This window comes from Caloenas nicobarica, chromosome 1 (genome assembly GCF_036013445.1).
Source record: "Caloenas nicobarica isolate bCalNic1 chromosome 1, bCalNic1.hap1, whole genome shotgun sequence".
Taxonomy (NCBI): Eukaryota; Metazoa; Chordata; class Aves; order Columbiformes; family Columbidae; genus Caloenas; species Caloenas nicobarica.
The window spans coordinates 191,344,010-191,356,271 of NC_088245.1; the positions used below are offsets into that span (position 1 = coordinate 191,344,010).

The window sequence follows — 12,262 nt, forward strand, 5'->3', positions numbered from 1 at the left end:
GGATGACTCTAGCCTTCCTGTAGTTGTGTATAACTTTACCAATGCTCAGCAAGCAGGAGGGCAACCCCATGCACTTAACAGGCCTTTAAATTCCCTCCTTAAAGCAAATCACAGAATCACAGAATGTTAGGGATTGGAAGGGACATCAAAAGATCATCCAGTCCAATCCCCCTGCCAGAGCAGGAACACCTAGGTGAGGTTACACAGGAAGGCGTCCAGGCGGGTTTTGAATGTCTCCAGAGAAGGAGACTCCACAACCTCCCCGGGCAGCCTGTTCTAGTGTTCTGTCACTCTCACTGAGGAGAAGTTTCCTCTCATATTTAAGTGGAACCTCTTGTGTTCCAGTTTGAACCCATTACCCTTTGTCTTACCATTGGATGTCACCAAGAAGAGCCTGGCTCCATCCTCGTGACACTAACCCTTTATATATTTATAAACATGAATGAAGTCACCCCTCAGTCTCCTCTTCTACAAACTAAAGAGCCCTAGCTCCCTCAGCCTTTCCTCATAGGGGAGATGCTCCACTCCATCATCTTTGCTGCCCTGCGCTGGACTCTCTCTAGCAGTTCCCTGTCCTTCTTGAACTGAGGGGCCCAGAACTGGACACAATATTCCAGATGAGGTCTCACCAGGGCAGAGTAGAGGGGAAGGAGAACCTCTCTCGACCTACTAACCACCCCCCTTCTAATACACCCCAGGATGCCATTGGCCTTCTTGGCCACAAGGGCACAGTGCTGGCTCATGGTCATCCTGCTGTCCACCAGGACCCCCAGGTCCCTTTCCCCTACACTGCTCTCTAATAGATCATTCCCCAACCTGTACTGGAATCTGGGGTTGTTCCTGCCCAGATGCAAGACTCTACATTTCCCCTTGTTATATTTCATTAAATTTTTCCCCGTCCAACTCTCTAGCCTGTCCAGACCTTGCTGGACGGCAGCACAGCCCTCTGGTGCGTCAGCCACTCCTCCCAGTTTGGTGCCATCAGCAAACTTGCTGACAGCACGCTCTATTCTCTCATCCAAGTCATTGATGAATATATTGAATAATACTGGTCCCAGTACTGACCCTTGAGGCACTCCACTAGATACAGGCCTCCAACGAGACTCTGCCCCATTGACCACGACTCTCTGGCTTCTTTCCTTCAGCCAGTTCACAGTCCACCTCACTACCCGATCGTCCAGTCAACACTTCCTCAGTTTAGCAGCAAGGATGCTGTCGGAGACTGTGTCAAATGCTTTACTGATATCAAGATAGACCACATCCACTGCTTTGCCATCATCTATCCACCTGGTTATGTCCTCATAAAAGGCTATGAGGTTCGTCAAGCACGACTTCCCCTTGGTGAAGCCATGTCGACCGCCCCTAATTACCCTCTTATCCTTGAAATGCCTTGAGCTGGCACCAAGGATAAGTTGTTCCATCACTTTCCCAGGGATGGAGGTGACGTTGACCGGTCTATAGTTACCCGGCTCCTCCTTCTTGCCCCCTTTGAAGACCAGAGTGACATTTGCTTTCCTCCAGACCTCAGGCACCTCTCCCGTTTCCCAAGACTTGGCAAATATGGAAAGTGGCCTAGCAATGTCTTCGGCCAGCTCCCTCAGCACCCATGGGTGAATCCCATCTGGACCCATGGATTTATGGATGTCCAGATTGCTTAATTGCTACCTAACCCAGTCCTCATCAACCAAGGCAAACTCCTCCATTGTCCTAACTTCCTCTGGGGCCTCAGGGGTACAGAGCTCCTCAGGACAGCCTCCGGCAGAGTAGAGAGACAAAGAGGGCATTCAGTAACTCTGCCTTCTCTGTGTCTTCTGTCACCAGGGCACCCACCCCATTCATCAGTGGGCCTACAATGCCTCTGGTGTTAGTTTTATCTGCCACGTATTTGAAAAAGCTCTTTCTGTTGTCCTTGACCTCTCTCGCCAGGTTTAATTTTAAGGAGACCTTAGCTTTCCTAGTTGCCTCCCTACATCCTCTGATGACAGCCTTATATTCTTCCCAAGTGGCCAGCCTCTCCTTCCATGGTCTGTAAACCCTCCTCTTCCACTTGAGCCAACCCAGCAGTCCTCTGTTTAACCATGCAGGTCTCCTGGCTCCCCTCCTTGACTTCCTATGTGTTGGGATGCTCTGATCTTGAGCTTGGTAGAAGCAGTCCCTGAACGCTAACCAACTATCTTGGGCCCTTTTACCTTCAAGCAGCCTTGCCCATGGGATTTCCCCTAGCAATTGTTTGAAAAGGCCAAAGTCGGCCCTGCTGAAGTCCAGGGTTGCAATTCTGCTGGGTATTCTGTTCCCGCCACATGAGATCCTGAACTCCACCATCTCATGGTCACTGCAGCCAAGGCAGCCCTCAACCTTTACTGCTTCAACCAGACCCTCCTTGTTAGTGAGGATAAGATCCAGCAGCGCACCTCTCCTAGTCGGCTCCTCCACCATTTGCATCAGAAAGTTATCGTCAATGCACTGGAGGAACCTCCTGAACTGTGGCTGGTGGGCTGAGTAGTCCTTCCAGCAAAAAATGGACAAAGATATTACCTCCAAAGAACTACAAAAAGTAGTTTATTGATCAGAGGGAGATACAGTCTCCACATACACTTTTGGAAACAAACCAACCAACCAACCAACACAAAGTCACCAAGAAAAACACACAACCAACCCATTCTCTTTCATTATAGTTTTTTCATTAAGACTTCAGGATCAACAAACACTAAACACTTCTGTCTATGCCAGTTGCCTTCTTTCTAAAGCAGTATTGAACTATAGCCTGTATTTGATGAGGAGGAGCAGGAACTAAGAGCTGGTCACAGCTACAAGGACTGTTTCCATGTTTTAGGCAGGGGATGTGTACTATTTGCACAGTTCAGCTTTATGGAACTGAAGTCACTGCTCTCTGCACCTTAATTAAGAAATACCACGATCGTTAGGTTAGCCAGGCTGTCTTTGCCTGATTCCCATGGTGCTTAATTTCAACAGTAGTTGGGAATGCAGCTACTGTAAGAGAGGGAGAGGGATCTCTTTGGTTAAGGCATTCCTTACGTGCAATCCCCTCTGCCTCAGAAGCAGCACCGAGAGAAGGGACTCTGTGACTTTGACCTTCGGCCTCAGTGACATCCTCCACATCTGACAATGTTACTCAGGATTACAACTAAACTTCCTGACTTTCCCAGGAGGCTTAAAATTGTATTTTCATGTTACAAAAAATATGGTACCTGTTAAGTCTTTTGCTAGGTCAGGATGGTTCATAAGGCAGTGACTTGCAAATTTCACACATTCAAGACGAATAGGTACATGGATATCATTAAACCTGTTCAGAAACAAGACAAAGCATTACAACAACAACAAAAATATCACCTATATAAAAGCAATAAATTTCTTTCTACACAATCTCAAGTACCTCTGAAAATAATTTTATGCTTCCCACTTACACGCACAAAACATCTCTGATTTCCCAATATCAAGTAGACCGTCTTTAGCTTCAGAAAAAACATTCATATACTCATTTATTAATTCATGTTCTGAACATGAAAAGAAATATCTTCTCCTGGTACACATGCAAAACTCCCTGGCAGACAACAACTATTTATTAGATAGATGTGTGACATATTTTAACTATCTTTTCTGTAATACTCCACACATTTAACCACGAACCACATATCAGTGACTACAAGTTTTATAAGATTGTGATATTCATCCCTTCTTTAAACTGTATGATAGACAGAAAACAAACGGGCACCTAGCCTAGGACAAATTCCTTCTGCAATGGATCACTTCAAATTCTGTAAGATTTCTTTTTGAAAGACTGAATTAGGTTTGACGCTTGAAAAATAGTATTTTCCTCATGCTTAATTTTGATATAAGTAATTTTATAATAAAACTATTGATGTAATGAGACTTACAAACAACTTTAGAAAAATTAAATCCATTTTCAAGCTATCCTCAAACTGTTAAATAAAAACCCCAAATTTAAGGATATTATTGTTATTGGAATACTTATTTATCAAATAAAGAGGTTTTAAGGAATAACTGTTTTGGTAAAAACCAGGTATGTTTTCAAAATCAAGAGAATTTAAGAATGGTTCCTGTAATTACACACCAATTGTAACTTAGTTAAAATCCTTGAAAAAAAGTAAATACGTGTACGTGATTCACAACTAGTTGAGAACAGTATCTGTGAATAATAGATTTCACATATTCACATTGCTTCACACTATAACTTAATGAAGCATTTTCCTTTGGGCCCAGTTAGATCTGGAATTTTTTTTTTATGAGATGCAATGTTTTAAGCAGTTATGTATTTTCAAGCAAAAAGTCCTTCCTCAGTTAAGTTTTCTGCACTTTTAAAAGTAGTAATTTTTTTACGACTCTGGTTTTGATACAATTGAACGCTAAATTCTAAACTATCACATCTGTAATAATTTAAAAAATTTATCCTCATTTACTCAAAAACATTTTCATCATGGTATCCATACTCAAGTTTCTCCTGACTACAAGTTCCAGCTACATTTTCTAGCTCAAACTGGCAGAATGTCTCAAAACCAGAAGACTAAGAGTTTTGGAACATTGTAAATAATCCAAACCTCTTTTAAGGCACTCCTACTGTTAAAAAAAATTGAAATCAGTATACAAACACTGTACACAAAAGCCTCAAAGACAGTTCTAATATCAGCTGGTACTGCAAATGTCATTTGATGCTGTTTTAGAACTAATCCATCATTTAATAGTTTCACTTGTGAAGAAGTTAAAATAAACTATTCCTTTTTCTTGACAATGCCAATAAAGATATTTGGGAAAAAGAAATGAACTGAGATGATTTGTGCTTGTTCACTCTGCAGAATCAAAGATGGAGAAGACGTATATAAAATAATGTCCTTAGCATTATCTGTCAGATTTCAGATAAAGCAGCAGAAGGGGACTCATACTTAGCTGTGTCACTTTAAAAAAAAAAAAAAAAGGTTGAATTATATGTTACTAAATGTTTTTCCCATCTTAGGATGGGAACTAAACCAGCATATACCTCCCCAGGTAGCATTGCCAAAGTGGTTTGTTTTGAGATGCCAACTCCGAGTCCTTCGCCCCAAACATTTTTGCTAGAAGTTTTACAACCTGCAGGCGTTCGTCATTGTCATTGCTCTGGAAAATGAACACATTTTATAAAAAAATAATAAAATAAATAAATGAAATAAATTTAAAAACCAAAACGAACACACAAACCAGAGTTCTGTCTTGTACAGCTTTTGCACCAATATACTTCTACACCTCTAGAAACATAATAATACAGATTAATGGACTTTTCTTGTATACAAGAAACCTTAACTACTGTTGGGAAAAGGCAAAATAATAAAGACAGTGAAAACAAAAAACAAGGTAGCGACAAAAAACCAAAAAAGCCTGGTGAAAAATACAGAGATACATAAATATTTTTAACCTCATTTACAGGTTATTGATCCTGTTAGGAAATCTGATATGTTCCTGTACAAGCTTACACAAATTCAAGCACAACACAAAACCCACAAAATTCATTCTACATTTATCTGCACATGTTTACAGTTCTCTCAAATAGCCAAATAGTGTTTAATTAGAAACAGTTACCAAAAAAAAAAAAGTTTTCAGAAAACAAGTTTTTAAAGAAGACCAGTTGAAGTACCCAAGATCTGAGACGCACAGGATCTGGTCCTGTATTCAAAGCCTATACTTTAAAAAGCTGAGTTACAACAGAAAGATATCTTTCTTATTTAAAATTAGCACTTAAACAAATAAAACAAAGCCTTCTCCAGTATATTTTTATTATCATTGGTTTGCATTATACTTTAATACAACACAGAGCATTTGAAGTTTAATATATACTTTGGAAATGTGTGCTAACATTTGTGCAATTAGCATGGATTTACTGTTCGTAGATTTTTTTCTTTAGCTTATTAAAGAAAATTTAAAAAGAAAGTAGCAACTGGCTACAACATTTCTTTGAGAAGGGAGTAGCTAAAATTAGTTGATATCAACTAAATGTTATTTGACCCTTATTATTTCAATCTTCTTTCTGGTAATAAAGACAGTTTAAAATACCGATCTTTTCTACTATCTTTGACATTCTTATCAGTTCAACATCATCTTTGAATGCAAAGAAGAAATAAGAGCACAATGTCACTGTTGAGTTCTCTAATACGACACCACAGTCTTAAGACCAACTATTTCTCCCATCTGACACAATACCATAAATGTGATGAAAAGTTTGCACCATATCCTTTTAATTCAGCTCCCTCAGAACAGTAAAAGCATTTGTAAAATCTTTAAAGTAACAGCACAAGAGAAGTGAAAGATTAAGAAATCTCTAACGTATTACTACATCACGAAAGACCATAATTCTTCCGAAAATACTATAATATTAACTATTAGCAGCATTCATAGTAAATCCATTAACATGATTGTCTGCATTTGACTAATTTTTCCAATTAAAATTCAGATTGACATTACTGAAAGCCATCTACAACCTCCTCCTCTTAATCTGCAATAAATGACATCTTTTTCTTGATGAGTTTCAGCTTGTAAGTGTCCATTACACTACAAATTCTTAGTCTGTTCCACCATCGTTAAGAATTTTAAATTTTTTTGTAGCCCACATTAGTCCAAGCTCCATTATTGACATCTCATCCTCTCCTGCTTAAACCAACAAAATATTAAAAATATCAAACACCTCTGAATTTCTCTAGGTAACCAACACAGATCCAGAGCAAGAAATCCCAGAGGGCATGGAGGGAGGGGGAGTGGAAGGGTGGAGAGAACACTAAACACTGAACTGTGTAATTGCACAGCCAGAAATATGGGGGGGGAGGGGGGAGGAAGAAACTTTAAAAACAAACAAACAAACCAAAGAAAAAAATCCAACCCGAGATAGCCTTAATGAATTAGCCGCACAAGAAACTTTCACTGTATTAGCCACTAATCCACTCATAAGACAACCCACTCATGTCACTAGTCCTGTTTGAAGAAACAATAAGTACTTGTGGTTATGGACCAAGAGTATTTGGTACTTTCTAAATTTGTGCCCAGATGTTGGTCTCCTTGAAATATTCTTACATAAGCTCCTAAAAGTAATAAAAATAAACTTGTACTTCTTGTTAAATGAATGCATCACTGCATCTTTCTCCTTTATTCTACTTTAATCTCTACTTCGGGTCCATCAGGGAGTGTGAAAGGGAGATCGACTGGTGGAGTAACTCCCTGGCGTGCCAGGCAGAAAGGCCCCAAGGGGGAACCCCCCAAAAGGTGATGGACCCCCTGCCCTGTCGGGCAGAGAGGGAAGATCTGAGAGAGCCCCTGCCCTGTCGCTGTCGGGCAGAAGTAGGGGGTCAAACAGCTGAGGAGGGTTGGAAGCGAGTTCCAGTTAGGCGTCGTGGGCAACCCCCCTCCCTACCTGCTTTGCTTCCCCGGGTGCCCCTCCGTAATAGGTTTGAGGCCCTGGATATTGAAGAAGATGTAGGTGGGGACGTGGTGCAAGGGCAGCCTACGAGGTCACATAGGAAGAGGCGATTGACTCCACGCCTCAAGACTGCCTCCGATAAAAAAGAAAGAAGGGTAATTGTGGTAGGCAATTCCCTTCTGAGAGGGACGGAGGGCCCGATATGCAGAGCTGACCCGCAGCATTGGGAAGTTTGTAGCCTACCTGGAGCTCAGATCAGGGATATCACCAGGGCGCTCCCCAAACTGGTGCGCCCAATGGACTATTACCTCCTACTGATCTTCCAGACAGATGGGGAGGAAGCGGCATCCCGTAGTCTGAGGGGAATGAAGAAAGACTTCAAGGCCTTGGGACGAATGGTGAAAGAGTCTGGGGCTCAAGTTATCTTCTCTTCCCTCCTTCCATTTTTGGATGATGATGTGGGACGGAATAGAAAAATTGAGTCCGTAAATGATTGGCTTCGGGACTGGTGCTACAGGCAGGGCTTTGGGTTCTTTGATAACGGCTGGTTTTATAAGACACCAGTCCGGTCAGTGATACATAGGAAAGGTTTATCCCACAGGGGTAAAAGGATGCTGGGACAGGAATCAGCAGGGCTCATTTGGAGGGCTTTAAACTAGATTTGAAGGGGAATGGGGTTGTAGCTGGGCTTGCATCAGTGGGGCAGCATGCTGGAATACATAAAGACCGGGAGGCCCCCCAGGTCCCTGGGGTGAAATCGGTGTACTCGGCTCGCTCCCTGAAGTGCCTGTACAGTAATGCGCGCAGCATGGGGAATAAGCAGGAGGAGTTAGAAACCTGCGTTCGGTCATGATATTATGATCTGGTGGCATTAACAGAGACATGGTGGGACAGCTCACATGACTGGAATGTGGTCATGGATGGCTATGCCCTTTTCAGGAAAGACAGGCCGGCCAAGCGTGGTGCTGGAGTTGCTCTTTATGTGAGAGAGCAACTACAATGTATAGAGTACTGTCCAGGTGCGGTTGAGGAGCGAGTTGAGAGTCTGTGGGTGAGATTTAAGGGGCAGGCTGGCAGGGGTGACACTGTTGTGGGAGTCTATTACAGGCCACCTGATCAGAGTGAGGATGTTGATGAGGCCTTCTACGGGCAGCTGAGCGTGGCCTCACAGTCACAGGCTCTGGTTGTTATGGGGGATTTTAACTACCCTGATGTTTGCTGGAAGGACTACTCAGCCAGCCAGCCTCAGTCTAGGAGGTTCCTCCAGTGCATTGACGATAACTTTCTGATGCAAATGGTGGAGGAGCCGACTAGGAGAGGTGCGCTGCTGGATCTCGTCCTCACTAACAAGGAGGGTCTGGTTGAAGCAGTAAAGGTGGGGGGCTGCCTTGGTTGCAGTGACCATGAGATGATGGAGTTCAGGATCTCCTGTGGTGGGAGCAGAATACCGAGCAGAATTGCAACCCTGGACTTCAGCAGGGCCAACTTTGGCCTTTTCAAACAATTGCTGGAGGAAATCCCATGGGCAAGGCTGCTTGAAGGTAAAGGGGCCCAAGATAGTTGGTTAGCGTTCAGGGACTGCTTCTACCAAGCTCAAGATCAGTGCATCCTGACGCGCAGGAAGTCAAGGAGGGAAGCCAGGAGACCTGCGTGGTTAAACAGGGAACTGCTGGGCAAACTCAAGTGGAAGAGGAGGGTTTACAGACCATGGAAGGAGGGGCTGGCCACTTGAGAAGAATATAAGGCTGTTGTCAGAGGATGTAGGGAAGCAACTAGGAAAGCTAAGGCCTCCTTAGAATTAAACCTGGCGAGAGGGGTCAAGGACAACAGAAAGAGCTTCTTCAAATACATGGCAGATAAACTAACACCAGAGGCAATGTAGGCCCACTGATGAACGGGGTGGGTGCCCTGGTGACAGAAGACACAGAGAAGGCAGAATTACTGAATGCCGCCTTTGTCTCTGTCTACTCTGCCAGAGGCTGTCCTGAGGAGCCCCGTACCTTTGAGGCCCCAGAGGAAGTTAGGACAATGGAGGAGTTTGCCTCGGTTGATGAGGACTGGGTTAGGTAGCAATTAAGCAATCTGGACACCCATAAATCCATGGGTCCAGATGGGATTCACCCATGGGTGCTGAGGGAGCTGGCTGAAGACATTGCTAGGCCACTTTCCATATTTGCCAAGTCTTGGGAAACGGGAGAGGTGCCTGAGGTCTGGAGGAAAGCAAATGTCACTCCGGTCTTCAAAAGGGGCAAGAAGGAGGAGCCGGATCACTATAGACCGGTCAACGTCACCTCCATCCCTGGGAAAGTGATGGAACAACTTATCCTTGGTGCCAGCTCAAGGCATTTCAAGGATAAGAGGGTAATTAGGGGTGGTCGACATGGCTTCACCAAGGGGAAGTCGTGCTTGACCAACCTCATAGCCTTTTATGAAGACGTAACAAGGTGGATTGACGATGGCAGAGCAGTGGATGTGGTCTACCTTGACTTCAGCAAAGCATTTGACACCGTCTCCCACAGCATCCTCACGGCAAAACTGAGGAAGTGTGGACTGGATGATCGGGTAGTGAGGTGGACTGCAAACTGGCTGAAGGAGAGAAGCCAGAGAGTTGTGGTCAATGGGGCAGAGTCTGGTTGGAGGCCTGTACCTGACCCTCAAGGGTCAGTTCTGGGACCAATACTGTTCAATATATTCATCAATGACTTGGATGAGGGAATTGAGTGTACTATCAGCAAGTTTGCTGATGACACCAAGCTGGGAAGAGTGGCTGACACGCCAGAGGGCTGTGCTGCCATCCAGCGAGATCTGGACAGGCTAGAGAGTTGGGCGGGGAAAAATTTAATGAAATATAACAAGGGAAAATGTAGAGTCTTGCATCTGGGCAGGAACAACCCCAGGTTCTAGTACAGGTTGGGGAATGACCTATTAGAGAGCAGTGTAGGGGAAAGGGACCTGGGGGTCCTGGTGGACAGCAGGATGACCATGAGCCAGCACTGTGCCCTTGTGGCCAAGAAGGCCAATGGCATCCTGGGGTGTATTAGAAGGGGGGTGGTTAGTAGGTTGAGAGAGGTTCTCCTTCCCCTTTACTCTGCCCTGGTGAGACCTCATCTGGAATATTGTGTCCAGTTCTGGGCCCCTCAGTTCAAGAAGGACAGGGAACTGCTGGAGAGTCTCCAGCGCAGGGCCACAAAGATGATTAAGGGAGTGGAGCATCTCCCTTATGAGGAAAGGCTGAGGGAGCTGGGTCTCTTTAGCTTGGAGAAGAGGAGACTGAGGGGTGACCTCATTCATGTTTATAAATATATAAAGGGTGGGTGTCACGAGGATGAAGCTAGGCTCTTCTCGGTGACAACCAACAGTAAGACAAGGGGTAATGGGTTCAAGCTGGAACACAAGAGGTTCCACTTTAAATTTGAGAAGAAACTTCTTCTCAGTGAGGGTGACGGAACACTGGAAGAGGCTGCCCAGGGAGGTTGTGGATTCTCCTTCTCTGGAGACATTCAAAACCCGCCTGGACGCCTTCCTGTGTAACCTCACCTAGGTGTTCCTGCTCCGGCAGGGGGATTGGACTAGATGATCTTTCGAGGTCCCTTCCAATCCCTAACATTCTGTGATTCTGTGATTCTTCTGAGGGAAAAAGATGAGCATCATAAATTCTGAAGAAAATCTAATCCTTTTCCATTCTATGAGACATTGTGTGCTTGAAGAGTCACATCCTTCACCTCTTCTCTTAGATATGATCCAGCACTCTTTATGCTTACTAGTGTTCCATAATGATTTGTCAATAAAAATTGATATTGAACACTGATATTATCAGTTACCCACCCATGCTCCCAACACACAAGCAGCTGTGCTTCTCCCTAGATGTCACTAACAACAGCTGAAGTTGGTCGGATTTTTATCACTACCAAGCCCAAAATAATAGGCAGCACTGAGAATCTGGGGGGATTTGGGAATAGAAGTAGACACATGACCTGAAGATTGCCCAAAATTTTAAACACCATATCAAAGCAGAAAAGCAGCTCTACAACAGTAAAAGTCAATGTTTTATTGATTTTATTCATTGTATCATATTAGTTTAGTAGGATGATAAAATAAAGACCTAAAACCTCTTATGATTATTTACTCTATTCATGAGCTTTTCATTCTCCTGAACATTACAACGGTAGTCACTTTCAGTAATACAAATTTCTAAAGTTCAAATATCAAATTCTAATGAAGGAATATCAGTTTCCTTTACAAGTTGACCTAAACAGCAATACATTCCTATCTCTGTTCTCTCCTGCACCAATAATGCTTCTGCGTCAGTGCTAGATCTCTAAACACACCACCTTGTAATGCCAACATCAGGCACAAATGACTGACCCTCAGAGAAGAGGTTAAGTTAAATGAATTTCAGTGCACACTCTCCTGCTAAGCCCCCAGGCTCCTTTCCTGAATTAGGTAAAAGAAATAAGTATCAGAAAGAAGCAACCATAATTTGACACAGCTCTCACAGAGTCTTAGAGTTGATCAATACTCCTTTTCTGCCGCATGAGAGCATAGCAGCTTTTTCTTTACAAAATCTGTAACAGTGTGATGGGTTGACCCTGGCCAAAAACCAAACACTCACCCAGTCTCTCATTCACTCTCCTGTACAAAGACAGGAAGGAGAGAAAACAGAAGGAAGGTAAAAAGACTCATGGGTCAAGATAATGACAGTTTAAAAGGTTAAGAAAAAGCTGCGTGCATAAGTAAAGCAAAAAGAGAAATTCATTCGCTGCGTCCCATTGGCAGGCATGAGTCCCACCAGTTCCCAGAAAGCAGTCTCAGCACACATAGTGCTTACTTGAGCACGAGCATCCCCTC

The 12,262-nt window shown here is 43.6% G+C and overlaps 1 protein-coding gene across 4 annotated transcripts in view; it reads right to left on the minus strand.

Moving 5' to 3' along the window:
• PDS5B (PDS5 cohesin associated factor B) overlaps nucleotides 1-12,262 on the minus strand; it is a 138,546-nt gene that overhangs the window by 77,990 nt on the left and 48,294 nt on the right. For all 4 annotated transcript variants that reach the window (XR_010606464.1, XM_065638895.1, XM_065638905.1 and 1 more), the window contains exons 9-10: nucleotides 5,015-5,130; nucleotides 3,210-3,304 (exon numbers count right to left, since the gene is read on the minus strand). Coding sequence is in view for 3 of the 4 variants with exons in the window: in XM_065638895.1 (XP_065494967.1) it covers nucleotides 3,210-3,304; nucleotides 5,015-5,130 (211 nt within the window). In the remaining variant the exon portion in view is untranslated. The remainder of the gene's footprint in view (nucleotides 1-3,209; nucleotides 3,305-5,014; nucleotides 5,131-12,262) is intronic.